Below are 26,766 nucleotides of genomic sequence, written 5' to 3' on the forward strand. Positions count from 1 at the left end.
GGAGCCAGAAAAAAGTATGCAGCCAAATTCCAAAATGGGTCTGACATAGGCTTTGTAGAGAAGTACAAGCGTATCACGGCGCATACCAAATTTCCTGTTGTTATCCGCAGTAGCCTACCTAGTGCACGCTCTCCTCTCTCCACGTTATTTTTGATGTGGGGCTGCCAATCCAAAGTGGCATCATAAATCACGCCTAGATACCTCAACGAGTCTACCTGAGGTATGATGTCCGAGCGATAGCGTAATGATACATACAGAGGTATGTTGGTTTTAAAAAGTAGTACGCTACTTTTGTGAACATTTAATACTGAATTGAGTGTATCATGACAAACCTCAAGCGCATTGAGTTAATCCTTGAGAGAGCGATATAAGGCATGAATGTCTGCTGCAGACGCAAAGAAGGCTATGTCATCTGCATAAACATATACTGTAACCTCAGGGTTAACTGGAATGCCGCACATCAACAAATTGAATAGAAGTGGCGAAAGTAGTGACCCTTGTGGCAAGCCTCTGGTTTGAGCATAGGTGTCTGAAGTGAAGGAACCGTCGCAGCAAAAGAACTGCGTCCTGTTAAAAATTCGCGGATCCATGCAAAAATGTAGTACGGTGCGCGTAATAATGCCAATTTAGAAAGATGGATCGAATATTCAACACTGTCGTATGCTTTAGCAATGTCATGTGTCACTAATGCTGAGACTTCATTCTTGTGCAAAGAAAGGCGGATTCTGCTATCCAAATCGACATGAGCAGACCCAATGGAGCATCCCCGGCGAAAGCCAATCTGGGCAGAGCTCAATGCATTCATTACTGAGATATGAGCGGATAGGCGGCTGTGCACAATTCTTTCTATGAGCTTCACCAAATTGGATGTTATAGCTATCGGCCGAATGTTATAAATATGGAAGCCTTTCTTTGAATATTTTAAAAACAATATAATTTTCGCCACCTTCTAGGAGTGCGGCAGCCATGCAGTTTCTAATGATGTATTAATCAGGTCGAGGAGGTGCTGGGTGAAGTCTTGCGCTAGTATTTTCACCATACCTACTGTAACACCATCCCAATCCGGAGCTCAGGATTGCATTAAAGAAACTGCAGTTAATAATTCTGATTTATCAACGGAAACATAGTCCGAGCAGGGGTAGGGGGCGAACAGGGGGACTGTACGCTGCTCCTGAAAACGTGAAGAAAGTCCTTGGGCAATTCGTTCTAACTCAACTTGCGCCTCCTGTGAAGGGAGCACCACCGAGCTGGTTAACTGCACGACTGAAGTGTTAACATTGCATTCCATAAAACGATACAATGCCTTCTTATTTTTTGGGTTTGGCAAATATGTGTTTAAATTTTGATTGTAGTCATCCTTTGCCTTTGCTATAGTTCTTTTAAATGATGCCGAGAAAACTTTGCAGTTGATCCAACTTTCCGGGCTCTGATTGCGCGATAGAGACCTCCACGCTGCTTTCCTACGAAGGAAAGCTATCTGACAGTCATAATTCCAGCATGGGGATGGTGATTTATTGCAAAGAGCAGAACGCACAGTGAACTGGGAGCTCTCCGTAGCCTTCAAAATTGAAGAACACACACGCTGAGTCCTACTGGTCCTACATGAACATGGATCAGATGTAAGGGAGGCACGCAAAGAGGATGTGTAGACTTCAAGATTAACTAATTTCCGGGCAGAACCATGCTCTCGGAGGGGGCTCACCAATATGGTGAAAGTAATTAGCAGATGGTCGCTAGATGTGCCACAGTCAATCGTGGACCATGCTCCTATATCTACTCCTCTTGTTGCCAAGGACAAATCGAGGACTGAGCGCGAGTGTCTGCGGACGAATGTTATAGCCCGAGAGTTGCAACACCGCATAACATTTGCGGACATCCATGCCCATAACATATGGCCACGTGAATCAGTATAGGAACCCCAGACTACGTGGTGGGAGTTAAAGTCCCCAGCAATGATTACCCTGCTCGAGTTTGCAATTCAGTTGTCTAGGTGGTCTGTTCTACATACTCCATTTGGAAAATAGACATTTGCAACTGTGACTGTAGAGCAGCGTGGCAAAGTGAGATCTATAGCTAGGAGCTCTTAATCAGAATCCATTACCCTTTTAGTTATTGATGCCCGATGGCACAATTTTGACGAAATCATGGTCACCAGCCCGCCGCCCCTATCATTTATGCGATCCGCACGGAAAACACGAAACCTGTTTAATGAAAATGACTTAATAGGGGATAGCCAAGTTGCCTGAAGGAGCACGATATCTGGGTTATGAGATGATAGAAGAAATTTTAAATCAGGAAGGGAAGATGCAAGGGAGCGGCAATTTCATTGTAGAAACTTTATACCAGCCATGGTGCCTATTTGAGAAAGGAGGCTGAAACAGCCTCTTGAAGAATATCTGATTTGGAAGATACACAAGGAGAGCCTTTTTTGGTCTTGATCTGCGGAACGGAAGACTTAGGAGGAGAGGATGAAGCACGACGCTTCTGCGTAGGACTAGCCATTTCTACGTCATTAGTGCAAACAGCGTTGTGAGACAGACTTACAGGGACACTGTCGAGAGGCGGCACATGAGACAGCACCTGGGGTGTTGACGTGGCAAAGACAGTTTGAGCGCAGGCTTGCTGTGATGTTCGAGGTGGAGTAACTACAAGCTGAGGTTGAGCAATAGCCTGATTTGTAACAATATCAGCCAAGGCCTGCGTGAAGCTGCTGAGCATGCGCTCGGCCACCACTGAGAGCGGTTTTTCGACGGATGCCACTATTGAGGCAGACAACGTGGCCTCGAGGTCAGGAGTAGAGGAACGCACTATGCTGGCATATGAATGTTTCCTGCGGTTAAGTAGTGCATAAGCATCTGACCGTGAGCAGCGATATTGCTCAAATAATTCCTATAAACTTTGCTCCTGAGACCGACTTTCACACGTGCCATTATCGGCGCAATGACTGTTATTGCATAAACAACAGCTTGGCTGTTCAGCTGTGCAGATCTCGGAAGAGTGACCTCCACCGCACACCCGGCATCTGGTCGCCGACTTACAGGCTCGACCACTGTGTCCAAATCTCCAACAGTTGGTACATTGAAGGGGTCGAGGATGCAGCGGGTCCACGCGATAGGCAATTGGCCAAACCTTCAACTCCGAGGGGCATGTGCGGCCAGCAAAAGTTGTTATGACTGACTCCGTAGCTACACGTACTCCAGCCACCTCGCGAGAGCAGCGGTATACAGCAATAATGCCCGCCCCGGCTTCTTGGAACTCCTCCAAAATTTCTTGGATCGAAGAATGCGGTCCACTCCTCGGACAATGCCCTTAGTGCACGCAAGCTGCTCAGGAATGAAGGCCTTAACTGGAATAGAAGCGAAGGTTTTACATCGGATCAGATCCGACACACACTCAATGTTTGCCGACTTGCAAACAATGCCACGCCTGCCGAAAGGTCGCACTTCCGAGATGTCGAGATAATGACCGGTAAGAGTTTTGAGTTGTTCCTGGATTAATTTTGGATTGTTCATTTTGAGAATTCCATCTCCAATCGGTACAAGCGCCACAGTGTTTGTATCAATCCCATTTTTTAGAAAAGAATTTAGAGGCAAGCTTTCGGTCGACAGGCTGGCGAACCAGGCTGCCGAGCCTTCTCCCGGGGAGGTGACATGCCTACACACTGCGCGCCGGCACCCTTACATCACCCAAGACAGCACAGCAACCCTGAACTCTGGCAAAAACCCCACGAACGTGGAATGACCTCACCAAGGACACGCCCAGCACCACCAACGATCACTTAGAAAAGGCAAGCAAATGTTGCAGTGTTTATTTTCACAAAGCAGCGTTGACGCGCCATGTCCACAGAAGTGGACGCGAATAAAATATGCTTAAATATAGATAGCTTTGCGTACATTTTTAAGCATTACTTCCATACGATCTATTAACCCTGATTAATACAGAAACAATTCTTTTAAGGAGTTTTAATTGGCGCCTGAAGGGGCTATGAGGAGAAGTCGCTACTCTATAACAATTCTCTGTATTTTTTTCTCAAAATAGGCAAAGTGCCCGAGTCGTAGACTCTGAACTTAAGAAACTTTGCACAGAGGCTTTTATTTTTTTAAATTCTTCAGTCGTGTCCAATATGCACAAAGTTTCGAGAGTTTGGGTGCTATCATTTGAGATATATCTTTGCGTAACAAGTAAGTCTAGATAGTGTTACTGCATAAGCAATGAAGAGCCAAAACTATGACCGGTGTCTTTGGATTCAAGTAAAGTTAAGCAAAAAAATAATTGTTCGCTTAGACTGATACACAAGTCGAACTTCGAATGAGGGGCGCACAAAAAACCATCTACTGAAGCCAATTTTTCGAGGGCCGTAACCTTTATGGAAAGTGGAGCACTTGCCTCTTTTCATCTGAACAGATCCAGCTTATTTATGCAGTGTGGATAGCTTCTTAAGGGCTCAGGAATTCAGACGGACATCGGCAGGGTGAGCAAAATTTGCTTTAATATATGAAAGTCAGTGGCTGGAAGGTATTATGGCGAGCTTTGCCGGATTATTTTGCTCAGTTAATGTTTATTTTTCGCCGCCTTTTCCATTGTCACCTCACCTTCGCGTGTCTGAAGGGCGCTAAGCAACCACAAAATTCTGAAACCGCTTGCCCAGGACGTAAAATTTCCCTGCGATAGCTTTCATCGATCAAAAGCACACGACTTATTTTCGGCTTTCGCAAAACCTAAAATACCTGTAATTATACCTTGCCCCCAGAAACTTTCTAATGATCTGAAGAGTGGCCGCCGTGCTGGTGTTGGCGCTGTTTTATCACCTTTATGAACTGTTCTATCTATCGAGAAAAACTTCTATTATGTTTAAAAGAAGAACAGCAATGGTTATAAAATGTTCTGTGCCACCATGGAGATGTCTACACGGCATTTTTTTTTTAGCGCCAAATGCGTTAAACAGGAACCACTGCCAAAGGCGTCGACGTTCGGCAATGACAGCCCTGCGCTATCTTTCGCCAACAATATCATGGCGGCATACTCCCTAGAAAGCGCAGGTCTCAGTCTGAGACTTGCTGTTTCGCACTGACGCATTGATCACCTGACCAGGATAAAATTGTGTAGGAAGCTAAAATTACCAGAACTGTTTTCATATGTGTAGGCGAGTCTTTATTTACATTATCATAACAGAAATTAGGAATTAAGACACCAAGGCCGCTCATATGCGGTGATGTCACTCCTGCAACAGGATCAAAAGTTTGTATTGCTTCTTTTTGAATATGGAATGAGCATACGAACCCTGTCATCAAACTTTTACTTCCAATTAAGGCAGGACTACTCTGTGTCTGCTCGCTTCACCGTCCTGTCGTTGTTCAGCTCGAAATCATTCTGATTGATGTAACAACAATGAACCTTTAAGAGCGCCTTAAGGTGTTCTACTGCAAAAGCGCAGGAGCCGAGATGCAGTAAAGCAGATGCCGACTACATACATCGCGATCGTGCAGCTCATCTATGTAGCCCTAAATATTTCTTCAGGTATAGTTCACCTTTTGTGAAATGATGTGCTTTGTCCAGCTGTCTACCGGCTCCAGGTGCGAGAACTCATCCAGAAAAGATGACCGCACTTCTTCCGCCAAGACGTAGGCCTAATCTCGAAGGGAGACAAAAAGAAAGTGATTGTCAGCTGCAACCCGCCTAAGAAGCTTTTTTTGATGAACAAGCCTTCCCCGCGTTTCCCTGTCTGCATTCAGACGCGTGTCCAGGAGCCTGAAAATATTTCCAGGTCAGGCTTACTTCACAGCTGGTGTGCTTTACGGCACCACCAAACCAACAATAAGAAAGCACGTGCCCTGTACTTAAAAAAAACTGTTTCCCCCTCCGTCAATCTGAAGCCCCGGTTGGCAGATGGCAAAGTGGAGAGGGATAGATAAACCCCTCTCTACTTTTTGAGGGGCAGAGGAGGCAGTCGGAAGACGAAGAGAGGGTAGGAGGAGTTGGCCGGCTGCTGGAGAGAAGTGCAGAGGCTGTACGGCGTGTCACACTGAGTGTGCTGGATCCTGAATTGCGTCGGGACAGTGGGGCTGGGGTGGTGCGTGGCATACGGAGATTGTAGAACTGCATCACGCCACCCGAGCACGTGGTCTGAAGCCGTCAGCGGCTGCGGCTGCTCCTTCTGGGGGAATGTGAACGTTAAAGCATGCTCTTCAGCATTAGTCGCATTGATCGCCTATAATTTTTTTCCTTCCGATATGTCTCCAGCGCGGCTTGGGACAGAAGTCTTCTCTGTTTGATACACAGTAAAAGGGATTTTAAGCTATTGAAACTGCCCAGTCGCGGCACGTTTATTTTTTGTTTTTTTTTTTGTTAGAAAATTCGAGTCAGTGTTACGAGTATCACGCTTTATGAGAATCGGCACTACGCAACGGGACCTGCTCTTTGTTCTTTGGGAGGTGGGCAAGATAAATGTAATCGCATTCAACCCTGATTAAGCAACCTGAACGTTAGAGAAACTCTATCTGGAGTCAGCTGGAATAGCCTAATGTATTGTCACAAATATCGGCGGGCCAGGAAAAACACTAGGCAGGAGATTGCAAAATTATATGCGTCCTACTGGAGGATTACAAAACAAATTAACAGTTTTCGAACCCTCCGCTTTAAGCGAATGGTGATGTAATATCCTGCAGCCGCTGCTATGAGGCAGGCGCAGTTTGGAAGTATCTGTGCGAAAAACGACACATATAGACAACTATAAACACGCTGCCAGAGCGTCATCCCAACTCCTATAAAAATTACGTCTTTGACGACCACACTGCGAAGATGTTAAAAATGAAATAGTATTTGCCACATATGCGAGTCAATGTGCACACATCTTAAAACTAATTCCGCTATTGCTCAGTGCCCCTGAAATTGAAAAAACTATCTATAAAACTAGATTTTGTGACATTGGACATTTTATCTATATTGCGCAACTAGTTCATGTTTTGTGGTAGACTAACTGTTAGGTGACTACTGTATTCGTAATGAATAATGTACAAGCAGCTGTTCGTGCTTAGATTAAGATACTGACTTCATATTTAGCAACGGAAGCCTATCTCCTCATTGTAGTACTGTTGCTTTCACACTTTTACTTGTCACTGCAACGTTTGAGGGATGTTGCGTTTTCCTCTGTTTCACATGTTTTCTTCTGATATTGTGATGAACAAGACCAGGCTGTCGTTTGCTTTTTCCACTGTTCTTCCCGTCATTTTGCTGCTACCAGTGTTGAAAAACTCTTTTCTTTCTAAAATACAGGGGTATCCTAGATCATCATTTCCGCTGGCCCTCGTACAGTAGTTATACTAGAAGAGAATGTGGAAAGCACTCCTTGAAGCACAAACTTGAATTCAAGGAAGAAGGTAGAATATCGAGTCCTCTGTACAAGGTTTCGATCAAATGACCAAACGAAGTGTTGAGCAAGGTTTCAACAAACAGACATATTCTTCTGTGCACATTGTCTCCAACTTCATGGTTATGTAAACCCCTCATTTAGAGGGATTTACATACATCCATTAGGGATGACTGAGTGCGCAGAGGAAACGGAAGAGTGTTGTGAGAAAAAGTGGGCGAAATGGTGGTGTATGCTGTCATCAAAATGACCTTTCTGGCTTTTTGCTTACTGGAATCGCAACACCATATTGTACTCATATATCAAGAAGAAAGCGACCATTTTTCAGCGTAATTAAATACTGTATATTTCCTTAAAAAGAGAACCTAATTACTTCCATTCACCGCGTATTTTTTATCTTGCAGGAATCGAACGATGATTACCAAAGAATGAATAGTCACATGTGCGCTGGAGAACATAGCGGAAAACTTTTGAGCGTACTTTTTCGATAACGGAATGCGCTCATCCTTGATAGTCTCTACTGCAAACCCTGTCATTAGAGACACACTTCCAATAAAAGGCAAAGTTTAACCACGAAACATAGGTTTTATTGAAACAACAGTTCGGAGCAGTCAGGTGGTTTCATAACTGTTATGAACAAAATTAAGCTGACATATATCACAAATACAAATAATCGCTTTTCGGTGGTAGTAGCGTTGCCCATGGCATAGTCTTTCTAGTGTATTGGTAGTCTCCTTTTCTGAAATATTTGTAGACATTTTTAGAACAAGTACTAAGTAGAAAGAAAGCAAAATGCTAAAATTCGTGGCCATGCCAAAGTCAAATAAATTTTTTCAGACAAAAAAAGAAACACGTTTAAAGCATCTTGCCGGGCTTTTTGACACAGGCACTCTTCAAGGCCCTAAGCTAAAAGAAACATTCTTCATTGAGGAAAAAGCATAGCGACACACAAGAACGATGTAAAAGACAACACCAGCGCTTATATTCACCACACAAACCATTTTCTATCCCAAAAATTTCGTCCTCTTCTTCCTTGAACAATTCACACAAATTGAGCTGCGAGAAAACATTTAACCTTAGTTGTTCATCGAACAGTGGCGCCTCTTTCTCCTTGACAGTTTCTTTAGACTGGTACTAAAATCTTTCATCAGGAAGCACCTGGTACTAAAGAGTAATTTAATTCAATATCTCTATGCAATTTTAATGCAGAAATGAGTGCACCGCGTGCAGTCGGCATGTAGCCAAATCCTGACGCTGTGCGTCAAAGATTTCGCGAAAATTCACCATTGCGTGTCTCTTACAAAACTTATTACGGCAGCTGTCGTGCTGTACGACCCTCTGAAAGGCATTTCAATTCTATCCGAAAGCCAAGCACACGTGGCTGCGTTCGTGGGCACTTCTTTTCCTGCCGTTTGTGTAAAGCGAATGCTCAGCTATTGTGAAAAACAAAGGCCCCCGGTGCGTATCGCAGAGCGTGCGGCGTGACGCGTTGCACGAATAGTCGGCTAGTTAGCAGCGCAGAATTTATCACTGCAGCTGCCCTACTCCGGCGCGGCTAGGGCTTTAGGTACAACGAGGGGCACCTGCAGAAGAAGGCGTGCATATGGGGGCATGCCACTATACCTGAAATTTCACTTCACGTAATTGTAGAATTATATATATATTCGTATATGAAACAGTTCACAGTTTCATAGCCTACTTTCCGCAATGTCAATCGGATCCGACGGTTGCTGTGAATAGCAAGGGTCTAAGCAAACGAAAGTGTTAGATCGCTCGATGCAGATCTTAGCCGCTATTTTTTACATTCGTTAGAGCAATGCAGTTAGGCGAATGTCCCGACGCGTGGTATATTTCAAATAAGGGAGCAATTACTCGTTGGCAACCTCCTAAGTGCTGCCGCGCAGGTAAATCTCCCATCAAAAGTATACAGCCCATGGGATTTTTTGCTAGGCCTTCAGAATGCCGGGTTATGCATGCTCAGCGATCATAATCACAGAAGCGATAAATGATTTCGCGTCACAATCCTCCCAAGCTTTTGATTCCTAAATTCAATAAAACTTGTTGCTGGGCTAGTTGGTGACACACACTGGAGTAAAATGTAACGCAAAAGAGACCAGCAGAGAAGGAAGACACCACAAACACGTACCCTACTAACAACTATACTACTACTACTAGCACTCCTGCCCTACGACTCCTCCCACTCCAAGGCTATAAAAAGAGCCATTGCTTCGCACTGCATGGAAATTGCACTTTGTAAGTCGTGTTCGCTTGAAATGCATGATAGCTTTAATAATCAGATTCGCAGGCTTTTGGCTGAACGCCTCCCTTGCTCGGTCCTAACGGCAATAGCAGAAACCCTCGTAAATAAGCTTGGGCCCCCGAAGAACTATGGCTGCAACTGAATGCGTAAGGGCCAAACCCGAGATGATGCCTTACGTTCATAAGGTTTTTCATAACCTCAAGAAAGTGGCCAGTGGGCACAATGTGCCGCTTACTTCCTCGGCGCAAAATAAGTTGGCTAAACTATGCCCCCGCATCTGCGGGGAGTTTGAGCGAGGTTGCAAGAAGCACATCAAGATGCCTTCGCTAAATGTGCCTTGGGAGTGGTTTACATCATTCCCCTGTCCTGCTGAAAATACTATAAAGGGCACACGGGGCGCTGTCTCAACGACCGTCTAAGGGAACATGACCTAAACATAACACAACAAGACAAGCTCGCGAATTTAGTTTCGCATGTTATGACGTGCAAGTGCGAGCCCCGCTGTAAGGAAGCAAAGATTCTGGGCAGGAGTGCAAACCTAAAAGCCAGAGTTTTGCTGCAGGCTTTCCACACCCACAAAAAAGCAAATCATTGGATTGGCGACGCGTCAATATATTTGCACTTTTCCGAGTGCGCTTTTCTGGAAAGTTTTTGTAAGCACAACACTGCCTCTTACTTGCGTGCCTGTTTTTTCTTTTGCTTTTTTCTGCAATGCCTGCTTGTTCTCTCCTTTTTTCGCTGCTGATTCACTTGACACTCGTTATTTCTACAATTGTAGATAAGTAATGAGATTTCTCTTTCTTTTTTCTGTCAAGAAGAGCAGCGCCGCCCTAGTGTCGTGTGCGCATGCGATGTGTACATGTATATATTAATAACTGTTACGAATATAAAGGCAGTTGTTATTAGCGTTCATGTTTGTGGCGTCTTCCCCTCGTGCTTGTCTCTTTGGAGCTCCATTTTAATGAAGTTTGATTCCTAAATATTCTTGGGAGCCGCGCTAGACAGTTTAGAAGCGAACCCATTGGCCTGTATACTTTTGACGGAGGCTGTAAGGGTCCCGCGCGAAAACCTATGTCCTAACATGAAGCCCAGTGGATTATTCACAAGCGGCGTAACATCAACCTCACTGAAACACACGTTAATTCTTCAGATATGCATTGGATAACCTGCTTATTAAAGCCATAAACCTTGCACAGTCCGTACGTTCTTGCGAACATGCAGCGAGTTTTCTGAGGCGCATCACCGCGTGCTCTGCTGGTGGCCTGTGTCCACACTGTGCTTAGCGGACATTCAAAACGCCTTACCTGCAGCCTGGCTGTTAACACTTCCCAGAAGCAAAAAAATAGCAGCAACGCGTCTCATCAGCTGCACGCGCGTGACGCCTGTTCAACAAACACCCGAGCGTTCCAGCACGCACCATGAGTTCGGAGAAGCCCAGTGTGTTGTTCATGTGCTTCTCGAAGGACATGATGAGCAAACTGGGCAGGACGTGATCGACAAGTCTCACGCACAGGCGCCACTTGGGCACTGGGCCTCGGCGATTGTGTCCCGTCAGGAAGTATGCGGCCGTGCCCCAGAAACGCTGTCCCTCTTCCAGGAAAGGGGAGAGGTACACGGTCAAGTGGAATGCCAAATACAGGTACACGTGTGATCTGGGATAGCACAGAGAGAAGCAGCGAAAACACTGTTAAAGCGCATCTGGCAAAATTGAGCTACACTGATGAAAGCTGGACTTCGGCCAAGCAGCTTTGCTTGTTGTGATCAGAATACGTATTCGAATGGCGTGTACTACGCAAACGTGGCTTCTTCATGAAAAATCTATGGTTTGTTCTGTTCCACTAGCCGGCCTATAGGGCCATCATCACGTTAGATCTATATTAGAAATATAATAACGACTAATCAATATATTTTCATCTTCTAAGGAAACATGATCGCCACTTCCTTTTGCCACATGCGGTTTCCAAATCAAAATAAAAATACCATTGTCCAGGCATTTTTTCGCATTTAGCCTTCATTATTAGCCGTTAACAGCGACTGGGGCAAAACTCTGCAGCTGAGCGTCGCAACCACCAGCGCTTAATATAGTTCAAAAGAAGCTACGACACCTCACATCTGCACTGCCAGAATGGGTTAGCCTCTGAAACTCCAGCGTACGCTCATACGCGTATTAGAGCGGATAATACAATATAGGTGGATAGAAAAGGAACACCATTCCCTATAGGATGTTAAACTATAGTATCTTAAGCTATCCAATTAAGTTTCGATGTATTGGTTTTATAAAATAAAATGATGACGATGATGAAAAAAAAAACCATGATGAACGAGCTTAGTGCTCTTGTGACACAGCGTTACTGTTTACAGAAACACAAAGACTGTTTACAGAAACACAAAGAACAAAAAGAGACAGCAATAATTTTCGCTCTTTCACTGACTAAAGGTGAATTAAAAAACAGCATCACACTCCTCACAAACGCATTCACTGCCAAGACTGCCTGAATAATGCGACGACGCAGGGGCCAGGGCACATTGTCGATACAACCCCCTTAACACACAACATGCGCCTAACATGGACCAAATATCTTGCGGAGCTCTCAATGTAAGATATAGAGAGACCTGCATGAGGACCTGTCTTGAGAGAAGCCGCGTGGTGTTGTTAAATTTCAATGCGTCCTGCACCCATTAACATCTCACAGACAACTTAAGAGTCTGAATTTGAATTTCTAGGTGGTCAAGAGCGCATCTAATTGGCCACTTGTAAATATACATGCTATAGCCACAAGAGCTTACTCAAGCATTTGTGTGTTTTATCTGGATGTCTTAGTATTTTTCTGCATCGCTTTGTGTATCTAGCTAGGTTTGCTGTTTTCGTGTTGCGATGAGGGGGTACGTTTCAATGTAGATCTTTTAAGGGATCGTCACAGGTTTTCGCGGCGGCGTAGGAGAGATATTGTAACGAGATAATGTTTGCCACAGGAAGCATCCAGAGATTGGCTGCAGTGGCGCAAAGTGGCCGGAGTGTTACGGCTTAAGAGCGCCACGTGAAATCGCAGCACCATACCTCCGGTCACTTATACTGTGATGAGTCATGCTAAACGCGCCGGCCGAAGCGCAGCTAAATGTAAAGCGGGCAGATTTGCGCTGAAAATACTATTACAGCAGAGGGAATTTTGTTCGGGGAATTTTCAGTCTTCATATCAACTGGTGATGATAAGGAAGAAACGAATATCAAGTAGAAACAAGCTTTTGTGTTAGCTGGTTTAAATTATTCTTTAAAAGTAGCGTGCAAAATTTTATCAATATTCTACACAGCACCTAGCTATTATTGAGAACACTGCCTAGGCGTCGTAATATTCAAGTCAGAGTCGTTAGTTATGAATGACGCATGTGCGACAATGTTTGCGTGTCACTCACGGCTCCGATGTAAGGAGGAATTCCAGTTTCTTCAACTGCATGGGGTTTTTCACGACCACCTTTGTCGCTCTTGCGATCACGCCATCAATCAGTTTCATCTCGGATATCATCTGCAGGAGTTGACACGAATGTCAACTGTTGCTCCACAATTAAAAAAAGCTAAATTGCATTTTACCGGAGTGAAGAAGGCGATGGAGGAGAATGGTTTCGCGCTGTAGTTCTGCATTCGGTCGACGAAAGGGTCCTGTTTTGATGACGACTGCGCAGAACGAAAGAGCACGCGGGTTAATTGAAGTGATGTTCAAAGATGGATGTGATGTGAGGATTTGAGTTGCTTATGTGATGTCAGGCTGTATGAACGACAACCAAAGTGATGGCCACGCACTAGTACTTGCTCTGTGCGAGCGCGTTCCATAGAGCTCCTGCAGCTGACTTCCATTGCAGCCACGACGGCTGCCGTTCAATCCATAGTCTTATCAAAAACCGTACCTGCAGCCTACCACGGCTGTGCCGATATAACTGTCTCTTTGTAATGTACGACACCATGCGACTTGCTGCTATGCAGGGTGCCAGAGACAACTGCAGTACACTGGGGTGGGCACAAAGCCTGCAGAACAAATAAATGCTGCTCAAGCAATTCGTGCATGTTACGCCTTGCCTCTGGGAAGAAGTCCGATCTATATGACCCTGACGCTGGCTCATATATGTACGGCTCCACAGCAGCCGCAACTCGATAGATATCTGTGTTCGCTCGCTTCCATACGCGCGTCTTCGTGTATGGAACATTTTCGCGGTCAAGTACAATGGTAGATACGCAGAGAACGGCAGAAGCCAGTACGCACTCGGTGTCCCAGATAACGTCGGCCAAAGGTTCAGTTGAAACTTCCCGGGGCTGCAGCACTCTATTAAAATTACTGGCTGTCGGTTTAAGCAAAATTGTGCATCTTTGGCCTCATGTCTATTTATTGACAAAATTTCAACGTCCTTGTCATAAGCGTAAAATTTCAATCATAACGTTCAAGGAAGACAGACCAAACTTCAAACAGTGCAAGCATTGGTACGGTATATCTGAGTAATGTTTTTTTTATATTTAAACTGGGCGCGAATTTCGATATTATAATGCAATTGTGCGCGCTTGAGAACGTGCGGAGCCTGAAAGTGTTCGCATTTGGCTTACTGACATTGTGCGCCCACACAGCTTCTCTCCCTAACGCATGCTTGAGCCGGTATAGTGAAGTATTTATTTTGTGTGCTGCTCACTGAGCGCAGAGTTCAAAAAAAAACGAACGTTTATAATGGCATTGTTCGTCTAAAATTCGTGGCTCAAATAAACACCCTACACTCGTCGGATAAGAGCATATATGTAGTGCTTGGCGGGTGTCCATCAAGTGCGGGAGAGCACGAGCGCTCTCCTTTTCTCATTAAGCATTTACATTTGAAGCTTTAGTAACTCTAGAACTTCAGAAGTTACTTATTAAAATCCAGGATGTAAAAGGTGCTTTGACCGGCGTAAAAGGCTTCGGCGCCGGCGTCGTGGCAATGGGCGAACAGTACCGAGTTCACTCGGTCACATAAACACTGTTTGATGTTGATCGAGTGGGCCTTAGCCACAACGAACACGTGTGCCGTCTGTGTTTGTGCGTTCCAAGTGCGTCAGGGTATGGGCGGCACTCGTGCGAGTGGGGCGTGTAGACATGGCAGGCGTTTTGGGGCTACACAACACAGACTGTATGTGCATTTTCCAAATGGCCAACGATACTGATGCAGCTACACTTTGGAATCACGTTAGCTAAATAACGTTACGTACTCGCCAACAGTCGTTTCCCTGAAACTTAATTAGGATCAATATTTTAGTCATTTTGTAACCGCCACATTTTTAAGCAGACTAAGCGGTAATGTCTTTGCACCTGACAAAGAGTTCAGCCTCTTTCTGCTCTACGCCTGATAAACTCTTTCCCTTAGGGAAGGACACAAACCCTGCCCGCGGCTGGTCCAAAATGACCCCTCCCCTGATCGCCGCGTAAAAAAAACATGATAAGTTAAATGATCAGAAACACCAACTCGCAAAGGTACACAAAGCTAGCCGAAGGCTTCCTGCCTGCATAGGAAAACGCACAGGCACGCTGTACATAAGTACGCTCTTTGTTTCAAAATACTGTGACGCGAGCTTGACTGATTCTCAGAGTTCATTGCGAAGTATCCAATAAACTGGTATCAGGAACTACCCTTCCCTGGCCGGTGCACACCTGACCAGAATTCAGAGATGGCTATTGGTTAGATTTTTTGGGGCGTCACGAAGCTAAACTGGCCGCAGCCAGACAGCAGCGTCGCCCCGGCGGATCAGGAAACGTTGCCCCCCCCCCCCCCCCCTTCCCCGGGAATTCCCGCGTGTGTCGGCGTCCTAAATCAGATTGTACAAAACACATTAAAGAAACCTTATTAGAGGTTATTCGTGTAGCGGCGCACTTTAACATCCCAGGGGTTCCACACCTTTATTGAAAGCACGTTTCAGAGCCCCTTTAAAACTTCGCAAACAGCAGACGAAACCGAAACTCAGTGCGCTGCCAGGGGCAACGCTTCGAGTTACGCAGCATTGACATCGCAAGCATTAGTAGGAAAACAGTCGTACGCACATTGAATGTGTAGAGTAGCGACTGATCAGGATGAATCCTTTCATATAATGCTTAAGGCAACGTAATACCGGCGTCAAAATATTGTTACTATAGAGGGGGGCCGGATATTAACGTGCCGAAAATGTTTTCGACGAGAAACGTGCAGTGTTTCCCGTGAAAATAGTCCGACCTTTGGCACCCGAAGCAGTGAACGTCAAAGTTGATTTGCGCCTGAATGCAATATTGGATGGCTGTCTAAAACGGGGGACTTAATGAAAAAGAAGACGAAAATTAGTGTAGGCTTCGTTAGAACACGGCAGCCACGAAAAACTCCTTGAGCGGCTCTTTAAGAACTATACCCCTCATTGGAATACAAAACAGAGCAGGCGCCAGCATAGCACGTTCGTTGCGGTTGCCTCGGATCAATCGATCGTCGTCACAGCTTCTCACGCACTCCGTTATAGGTGGTAGCCTCTAGCGAGGAGTGTCGCATGCCATTCTTCTCGCCTTTGTCCGTAATGTTCAGCGCTTCCAACGCTTGAGCCAGTAGGTAATAATTAATGCTGCCATCGTGGCTGTGCAATTGAGCCGGTCAAGAGGTATAGAGGCTGACCTATTTCGCGTACAGCATTATATAGCCGCGCACTAATTGCAAAGGCGGCCAAAGCGGCTAAATGCGCCGCTCAGCCAATGGAAAGCAGGCGAGTGATGTGACCGGTCAAGCAGCTTATAGGCAGGGAAACACGCTTAACGTGACGTCCATAATGAATTGGTAACGCAGCGGCATATAAAGCACCAGAAGTGCTGGATAAGTTCGAGCTTACATTCCAATAAAGAAGTCATCCTTTCTCGAGGCTGCTTAGTCTGTGAATGCAGCGTCGGAGAGTAGGAGTGCGCCCTACCTAAAAATCACAGTAACCGGCGAAGACAGGTGCACGCTCAGCAATCAAGGTCCCTGGCACACCACCAAACATTATGCGCCGTTCTAGAATGCGCAACGCCTTTCCAGCAATGCATTCCCTGCTTATACCGACTCCAGAGAAGGAGATAGTGTGTAGTGCATAGACTACATAGTGCAAAACATTTTTTCCCGCTTAGCACCAAGGCGCTTTATTGTTTACAACCAAAAACAAGCAATTGCTGTGATATTTGGCTGGAAAGCTTGAAGTGTTTTTATAATGGGCGACATTTGCGAGGACTGAAGCAAGGGATAGCAGAACAGCAAGCCCTTGCTTGTCATATAACAGTGCTTGCGAACGCCCAAGTTCTGGGCGATATTGTCCTAGGTTTGAAGGAGCACAGTCACGAAATTCTTATAACTTTTTTCGTACAATATAGATTTATTCATTTGCCGCCTCTAACGATTTCCCTGTAATATTACAGGCATGTGCAAAGCTGCGCACCTTTATTACGAGCTTGATGCGCCTTCGGATATCATAGTTAGTCATTGAATTTTCTTTGCTTTCAGCCGCTTTAATTTTTCCTTAAAAAGATTACAGGTTCAAAGTTAGACGAGCTATTAATTATTTCAGTCTAGATCGCCGACTTCTTTTTTTCCTATGTTTACTTCTTAAGTTGTTTGTTTGATTCTCCCTGGCTCTTACTATTCGCGGCCTTTTTATCCGCTTCCAGGGGGACGGATTGCAATTCAGAACCAATGCTGTATGACAGCTCTGCTTATTGACTCAGTCTCTATTTTCACGACGTTTCGAGGTGGTGCTAGCACAACCAAAATGAAGAAAAAAATATGGAGCTCACGAGTGCAGACCATATTAGTCGAGTAGTACTAGTTGCCAGGCCATAAGGAACAGAGAAGCGCAGCGCGGGTTCAGCACACCTCATGTCGGTACTCCGCAGGCGTTGCTTTTGCTAGCCGCCAGTACCGCGCACCTCGCAATAACGGCAATGTGGTGTCCGGTTGCGCGCGGTCAAGCGGCGTTGGGCACAACGAACACCGACTCACCCCGCTGGCGTCACCCCTGTCACGCCACCAAAAGTCGATGTATTTCTTTTCGCTGAAGTCGCGACGCTGAAGTCTATCGCTAGCTGCAAAGCTAGCGTGTTGCTGTATTTTGGCGTGGCGTAGGGCTAGTTTAGCACTGTTACCGTACCTGTCAACTTGCTGCTGCCAGGGGCACAAGCAACGCGCCACTGTCGCTTGCTGTATCCTGCTCCTGTATCCAAACCGGTGCAACCTGCTGCTGTTTGTAGCCAAGGGAACTTTTTGCTGCTAGTGGTTTGTGGCTGGTGCTAAAAAACTCTGCTGCTTGGTTGAAAACCTACAGCCTTTGTCAAAAGTTTCGAGCCCAAAGAGCTTGCTTCAGCATCATGCTAAGTGGTTCGCCGTGCTTCGACAGTGCTTCCCAATCTCCAGAAGGTGGGAGGAAGTGCCGTCCTCACAGATACCAAAGTTATCAAGTTTTCATATGCCACAAGAATCCCACTACACAGCATAGAAGCAAACGTCGTGTTCTCGTTACTTTTGAGAAATGCTTATATCTACAAAGGAATTCCCGCTGACGCCTTAAGCGGCGCTCGTAGCAGTGGCTCTCGCAGCCTAAATTTTAGTGAGTGTGCTGCTGCTTTGAGTCACTTCCCGATTGGCTGAGGTGTGCTTAACACAGCACGGCAGCGATGCAGAGCTCTTCGGGCTGAGCGCTACGTGCAAAAGTCTGACTGTGAAGAACACGCGCGATGGCACTCGAAACATCACACGACGAGATGCTCGGCTAGTCAGAAAAAAATTCGCACACCGAATGGGTGTCGCAAACTCCTCTGCGGTGTTCGGTTATTTTTTGAATGCGTTTAAGCTGTGATTCTAACAGAGCGGGAGGAACACCGCCTGTCAGCGATGCGCACAAAATCTGTTCGAAGATCAACGTCGGACCTCCCGCGTTCCAATGATTGGAGATTGCTTTGGCATATCTTTCCTAAACAAGCCCAAGCCATCCTCAGCAATACTAAAGGCCGCCCTTTGTCCTAGTGAGCACCTCTCCAGAACTAGTTTTCCTGTATCAGAGACACAAAAGAGCACAATGAGATGACATATAAAACCGGAATAAAGATACCTGAAACGTTCAACGCGTATGGTTTGCGCCAATGACAGGAAAGGATTTGCGCTATCACTCTCGAAAGGCGTTCTTCAAGGCTAACGAAAAAGAAGACATACGTTAAAGTGAAAATTCATCCCATTTAGTTGCGACAGGTCAATATTGCAAGGACGTTTCGATGTGTATGCCAGCACGCATTTTCGATGTGTGTCTTGCCATTTGTAACACAAGGTACACTGGTTTGTTTGTGTGGATGGAGCAGAGCTTTTCTTTAGACGAAGTAACGTTGCCACAAGGAATGGCCAAATCTGCGGGCCGACCAAATTTTACCTTTGTTACAAGCGCACGGCAATGCCCTGTGTGCCAAGAGCTCAGTCTTGTCGAGAAACACCGACGCCAGAGCACATTAATCTACCGAAATTTGCCGGTTGAATAAAATAAAGAACCCCTCTCCTGCGTCGGAAAGACATAACAGGAGCCCTCTAACTAAAGCCAAGGAAGGAGATCGTGGAGGCGCATGATTGATGCAGGGCTCAAGAACTTTGTCGCTACACAGAATCCGTATTTTCCTGCGAAACGGAGAACAGAGCGCCTGGAAATCACGCTCCCGCAACTATACTGACGAATTATCTCATCGTCTTCAATGACCAGAGCACGTTCTCTGCTCCATGGCACGATCACTGCTGCGTGTGGAGGCTCCTGACAGGGGCTGTTTTCCGGACTTTAACCTATTTGTACCTTTTGCCAGGAGTTTAGAAAGAGCGCTTCTACTTCCCTTGGCGGCCGTAAAGTGGCACATGCCATTGAACATTAAAAAATCGGGCGTTGATATATTAAGTGACATAAGACAGAAAGAGAGTTACCGAGTGACTGCATACCAAACGTGAAAGGCTGCTCAACTTAGCAGCGCTAAACCGGTATGCTTACCAGAATTCATGGTAATGGTAGCCGGCCCTGTAAAAACATCTCTTTTACTAACAACTAAGAACAAATGGAACAGACCACATCCTTATCGGTTGCCTCGGTACACTTTCTTGTCAATTCTTTTTCCATTCTTAAGAGAGGGGCCAGGTAGAGTGGGCTTGTTAGGTCTTAATGGGCCGACCTAAGGATGCTTTTTGACAACAGGTGCAGCTTAAAAGGACAAGAGCACACTTTACATTTTCCTAACAGGGTATACGGCTTAGTACATCTGTGCGGTTGAGAACTGTGGGCGCTTCTACATTGAACTATTAAACAGGTTTGAGATGGCCATCGACTTCAAGAAATCCTTCCCCATTTTTAAAAGTGAATGTAGAAATTCATTTGTTAATTGAGCTGTTTTGTCCCTGGCTCATTGACATGTATTATAGATTTTTGTAACTAAATCTCCTGCATCATCAAATCCTAGTTATTTCCGTGCTCACACTTGAAAAGTGCATCTAATGCCTGCCATTAGATGCAAATTTGCTTTTCTGGTTGTAAAGTAGCACTTTTGGCCTATTGCTTCTGGGTAGCGCTTGTTAAGCACTTGTTGAATATTGTTGCCTTCGCTCCTTGTGTACTGCGCTACAAATGTTAGCAGAAGTGCTTTTCCTTTTTACTGTTTTGGGTCATTTTGTATGATGTAAAGAACGGTACAACTTTGCCTTCGATATTTTGGAAAGTTGCTTGATTGCCTTCTACTGCTGAGCGAATTGCGAGCTCTCTACATTGATGTAAAAACTTGTACAACAGGCCAAGGCCTCGTCAGACTTTTAGCTTTTACTCTTTGCCTCCTATTAGACACCGTATAAGGAACAAAATAAAAGAAGAAACCATGCGCGTATGGGCAGGAGTCGAGAAAAACTGCTGCTGAAATCCACGTCAGGATTTCGACGCTGACACACTGCTCCTCGCTTCAATTTTTTGTTTGCAGCCCTTTTTTGACGGCCCCTTCACGAACAGCAGATTCCTTCTCCAGCACGACCTAAGGCCAGTTCACACGACCAGAATCATGCGAGGAGATCCTTGAAAAGCGTAACTTTCGGACGCCTTACTTGCTAGAGAAAGGGAGAAATCTCAGTATTAATGAGAACTCTAGGGAGTGCTTTAGAACGAGCTCACCACACTGAACCTCGGGATGGATGCTGCAAAGAACGTCTGGATCTGTATGAGATCAATGGAGTCGCAACCGCAAGAGGAACGGTCTTGTGCACGCATTCACTGCGCGTTCAATTCGGTGCATTTGCACACTCAACAAATAATTGTGCAAGCCGGCAAGGATGGCAGAATTTGAGGTCGCCAATCGCGCAGTTGGTGCTAGATGACCAGTGTCCTACTATCCGTACGGTGGCTGCTAGTCGCCACAGTGTCATGTCATGGGCTGACTTCAGGAGTAGCATCTGTGCGTCACCGTAATGCCGAGCTCGTGCTCAGGTGATCCTGTTTTGACTAGACGCCGTCCCGGACACGGCACACTCGCGGCTAGCAGTTGGAAATTGGCTGTCCAAGCAGCGGGGCTTCGTGGGCACGAGCGCCACTTTCTTTGTCAGCGCTGTTTTGCGCGCCTGCGTCTTGAGACGAAACAGCAGCATCTCCTACCTCCACGCAAAGCGGCCCCATCTAAGCTCTCATGGAACGCCCTAGGAGCAGAGCTAGTAGCAGCTGCTTTGTCTTGCTGAAAACAGCAGCTCCTAGCGTGGCTAAATTGTAAGAGCAAAGTGCAGAAGCCGCAAGTGACATCGCAGCATTGCAGATGAGCTAATGGTTGGAAGCAGTAGCATGAATCACTCTAGCAAGACTTCAAATTAGCAATGTGCCGCAACGGCGAAGCGAACCTTCCCCGCACGATTGGGCGCTAGAGAGGCACTAGGTAATACCAATTGAAAATGAAATTTTAAGCAACAGCATTTCTCGCGATAATGCCCGTTTCCGGGCGCTGTTGTTATCTGAATAAATAAACTTCCGCCTTGCACAAAGAGGCGCAATAGGGGTGAGGTTCCTGGAATCTGGCACAAATCATTACATTATGATAACATTGGCGTTTAACAGCCCTCGAACACAACACTTCCAACGTAGGTGGAATCAACGGTGTTGCAGTTTCAACGATCTCCACATTGGATATGCACGAAAGTAAACCGTGCGAAGAAATGAAAGGTTCCCACATCAAAGAGCCGTGCGTGTGCGGGGCCCGTTCCAGTCTATCCGAATGCCGCTAAGCGGACCTGCGATGACCACCGCTTACGGACCACGCTGGCATCTATCCGCGCTTCTTTTTCCTCTGTTGCAGTTATGTGCAAAAGACTGTGCGTTGAAAGACAGACGCCATACTAAATTTTGTAGCTATGGGCTGCCGAAGTCAGTGCGCCATTTTGGCTTCAGGTCACGCGACTGAAAACTATTAACGATATTCAATCATTTTTCATTTAGTTAGTGTTGTGTCGTCCTGAGGCAAAAACCACGATCCTCTAACGCCATTATATAAGAACCAGTTGAATCTTCCAGCGCATTTTGCATTTTGTTGCACTCTATATTGCACACTTCAGTGCATAACAATGAAGCTTTTTATGCACTGAAGCCACTCAAGCTGTGAGGGACGTCGTAGTGAAGGGCTCCCGAAATTTCGATCATCTGGGTTCTTTAACGTGCACTGACATCGCAAAGTACACGGGTCAATAAATTTCGCCTCCATCGAAATTCCACCACCCCGGCTGGGATCGAACCCGTGTGTTTCGGGTCACTAGCCGAGCTCCTTTACTTACTTTACTTTACTAAATTACTTTAGTGTATACGTGACCGATGCTCTTACTTTCTTGATTACACAACACTTTGTCCGCGGTGAAACAGCATACACACCTTGGCCATCTCGATTGCAACCTGTGCTATGAAGTCGCATCCAACAACGGTCATATTTACTGTGGTTGCAGCAACTTCTACAGACTGCAGAAACTTGCACACAAGGCCCGTGAACTTTTTCGCACTCGCATTTCCACTGGCGTCCTCGCGACTGAGCAACACATCAGCTTCGTCGAGCTGCAAGAATAAAAATATTATTATCAGCGCTAACTGGAGCGGTGCGGGGGAGGGAGGGGGGGGGGGGATTGATATACGTGATAATATTTAAGCGAACTTAAACAAACTACCCTTGAAATCCAAGAAGATTCTCAGAATGTATGCGCTTCTGTAGTTAACTATTCCTCCTTCAGAACTACCTTCAAGAAAAGCGGAAGGTTTCTGTCGGAAGGAGAGTGTACCTGAGTTCAAACGGACCTTAGCAGAATGGCGGAACGCGGAAAATCGTCCCATGTCTCACTACGTTGAAGTGGGACGTGCAAAATCCTTGAGTGCCTTAACAAATTCGGAACCAACTGACAATTAATTACACTCACCATAATCACTATTCATTCTTGATACAAAACAAGCGCCCTTTTTGGTAAATTAATACCACTACAGTACTTAAAGGAGTGACACATAATCATGACAATACTGCCAGTATTCACTACTACTTAAGTTCACAGCAGAACGAATTGCACTTCACATCACACCTATTTTCCGTACTACTTAAACCACGAGCCTTGTTGTACACAGCCTACTAAAAAAGTAAAAGTTGGCTTTTGCCGCATAACTTTATGAGCCTTTATGCGTTAAACATGCCACGAATCGTACGATATTTATTAGAATACTAGCCCATGCAACGAGATTCTAACCCACATAGAAACTAAATAAATTTTTTCCACGTGTACGCTGCCAACACTAACTTATCACTTCCCTCGAGACACGAATGCGTGCACTCACAAGGGCAGTAACAGATCTACAACTTGATGCACCTCATCTACCTCTAACCAACAGGATCAACATACTACACACGGGCGGTCCAGCGACGCCAGACAGAGAACATTCTGCCACAACACTGTGTACCGACCAAGCGGGCACGATCACATGGGCCACTGGTATACATGAACATAAACTCCCGTAGCAGCTGAGGCACTCGCCATAGATTTTGACATAACACAAATCAGCGCAAACAGCACAAACAATTACACACACTCGCAGACATCGTACTGACACCCCAACGCGGATTACTATACCACCCTCGTCAGACAAAATCCTCCGAATGCTTCTATCACCAATATATCCCAAACGTCCATCTGACTCTAAAGATTGTTAAAGGCGGAGGGGAGCTTAATCTAAGTACATCTTGGTGTGGGCTAGTCGGTGGTTCATCTTAAGTAAGAGTAGTGCAGCGAGAAAAAGAATGACAGAAGGAAAAGACACAAACAACAGCGCCAGTGACCAGTGCCAGTGCTGTTTGTGTCTTCTTCTGTCCCTGTTTTTTGCGCTGCACTACTCTTGCTTATAGGGGTTTAATGTTCTGTTGTCCTATTGTTCCGACACGTGGATCCCTTGGCAGAGTCTGGGAGAAAATGGGGCAGAGTTTGTGTCCCGGGGTGTGCAGAGGAATGGTCTGTGTTGCCGAGGTATTTTATCAGGTGCAGGTCTGCCAGGAGTCCAGAGCTAAAGCTTGCAGTAGCGGATAAGCCGTTTTTTCTTCGTTGGCATGCCGATACGACAAAAGATGGAGGTGCATTGCTTGCGCAGGATTCGTTAATAGAGCATCAAGTGATGAAGTGACAAATGGTTTCAGTATTGTGAGAGAAAGAACTGTTTCGTCTGGCCGCTAGGCTATGACAGTATTTTCGGGATCTGATCCATTTATACTTGATCCGAAGGAGCGAGAGGAGAGATCGTTTCCTTGTAGATAATTCGTCAGAAAGGTTCCTACGTGCCCGAACGCCGGCAATGATTAATAGCATAAAAGGTGACGCTACTAATTAGTTGGACATCTTATAACACACCGCACAACAGGACGGCACAACAATAAGAAAAGCTGCCTTCGACATGTGCAACTTTTATTGACATCATGTGCTGAAAATTACAATGAGCACGCTGATCGAAAGCGATGTTTTTTTCTTCATTCCGGTTACTAGCACTCACGTTCGTCCTGTTTTCTTCTTAGTGCACCTTCTTGTGGCTTGGTGTTTGCATGACGACCGGCTCATTGCTCACAATCCCCAGTACAACCGCCGCGGTGTCGCATAGCTTATGATCCGGGGTCCCACAAAGGGAAGATGTCTTCGGAGATAGCGGCCCTCTGGAGACGCGCAGCGTACTCTCACAAAGCGGTTTGTAAATGATCATGCTGCCGTGTATTCGCGCGCACTTGACGACAGGGTCGTTCTTTTGAGCGGTGAAGATCACATAGCGAAGAGGTAACAAACAGGAAAAACTCTCAATGCAGATAAATAGCTCGGGAAGCCAACACCAACTGAGCGGCGATGGCAGAGCAACACACGACGCGAGGTCGGGGTCGTCGGGAACACTGCAACGACGCTATGCCTCACCGTTCACAGCGAACAAAAGCCATCGCCTCTGCATTAAATTGCGCTCACAGCCACGCTGACGCAGCAGCTGCGTCTTCTGTGCATGTTGCCGTGCTGACGCGGCAGCTGCCGCTTCCGTACAGATTGCACATGCTGAAGATTGCCCCTCCTGAAGGGATGTTTAAGCACCTTTAGGTTTGCTTTGCGGAACTGCACGTCAATCTGAACGATCCTCTTGAAGCCGCGTGCAGGCGATTCATCGCGAAAGTGTGAGCGAGTGCACGCGCAAGAAAGCGCGCGTGCTTCCCGACAACTGTCCGTGAAAAACTATCTACCTCCAGAAAAACTATCTACCTACTCTCAAGACGGGCTCAGGGCTGTGGCATGGAAGGCGACAGGCCCATAACTCGACTGCTTTTGCACACACTGCTTAGGGAAAAGCCCCTGCATGCTGTGTGCTTCACGCATACTGGAAGTGAGACTCTGTGCACTTAATATATTCATGTTTTGCAGCGAGGAAAAAATTTGCTCTCCTAGTGCGATAATACTACAAGCGTTGATGATTGCGATCTACTTGCTGAGAAATAACTGAATGCCTATATAATTAACCTCATGTATCCTGGAGCCACATATCTGGCTAAAGAGTAAAGCGAGTTTCGAATTTGTTTAGTATGAAGTAATACGGACAGTTTAGGTAGCTGGTAAATCAGTGCGGGTTGTATAGAGCACAATAGACGAAAGAGGAGGCATAAAATCAGAGGGACGAGCGCTCGTTCTTATGGTCTTCTACTTTGTCTTTCCTCCATATTTCTTTCCACCACAGCAATTTAGAATATGACGCGGAACTCCACGAACACAATCAAACAATTTCACCACAAGGACGTTTCATGAAAGCATCCCTAGATGGGAGCAGGTGCTGCGACAAGAGTCGCAGAAGAACGCAAACCATGCCGTTCTACAGAACTCGTCACACGAAATATGTGCCTTCCTTTTTAGTTACTGTTTCCTAACCTGCCATTCAGTCGTTACGTTTTACTGTATTCTTGCCAGAACAATAGTTGCCCTTGCCCCTATCTAAATTTTTTCGCAATATGTGCTGCGAATTTTTTTTAAGAGATCGATTGTCTGTGCGTCATCGTGCGTTGGTGTTAGGACCAATGTTACCGTTGTGTGGGAGTTTCGCAGCTTGTTCACTAGCAAAGTGTAAGGAACAGGCTTCGAAATGAAGCTTGCAGAGTTCAAAATAAACATCGTATTTGGTCTCATGAGAGCAGAAAACATCACAGAAAATGATAAGGCAGGGCGAATCTCCGCCATTGCTGTGTCCAGCATAGCGTTGGACATTCCGGGTGCTAATAAGTGCAATGGAGTAGTAGTAGTAGAAAACATTTATTCCAAAAAGGTAGGATAGAGAGGCGAAAATACAGATTTTGGGTGGAGTCCTTATTTCAGGACCCCAATGTCCACCGCAGTTGCTCTTGCTTGGGATATCAGCTTTCGCTGCGTCGCCAAGTCAGAGCTGAGCAGGGCAGTCTCCCACTGTTCCTCGGAGTGATGTTTGTCTAGTTCGGGGGGCTTGGGACCGGAGCAGCCCCATGTTACATGATATGTTGTTAGAATTCCGCCACACAAGAGGCAGATTCTGTCATATCTGTCGGGGAAGATGATGTGGTACTTGTGTAGGTTAGGAAAGGTGTTCGTCTGTAGTTGTCGCCATTCCCTCGCC

General features: G+C 45.9%; 1 protein-coding gene across 1 annotated transcript in view; it reads right to left on the reverse strand.

The window, feature by feature from the left end:
• Positions 1–26,766, reverse strand: part of LOC144123101 (endothelin-converting enzyme 2-like) — an 80,617-nt gene that overhangs the window by 19,940 nt on the left and 33,911 nt on the right. Inside the window, exons 11-15 of the mRNA XM_077656006.1 lie at positions 22,516–22,692; positions 13,213–13,296; positions 13,038–13,147; positions 11,044–11,278; positions 5,529–5,627 (exon numbers count right to left, since the gene is read on the reverse strand). Coding sequence (XP_077512132.1) covers positions 5,529–5,627; positions 11,044–11,278; positions 13,038–13,147; positions 13,213–13,296; positions 22,516–22,692 — 705 coding nt within the window. The remainder of the gene's footprint in view (positions 1–5,528; positions 5,628–11,043; positions 11,279–13,037; positions 13,148–13,212; positions 13,297–22,515; positions 22,693–26,766) is intronic.

This window comes from Amblyomma americanum, chromosome 3 (genome assembly GCF_052857255.1).
Source record: "Amblyomma americanum isolate KBUSLIRL-KWMA chromosome 3, ASM5285725v1, whole genome shotgun sequence".
Classification (NCBI taxonomy): Eukaryota; Metazoa; Arthropoda; class Arachnida; order Ixodida; family Ixodidae; genus Amblyomma; species Amblyomma americanum.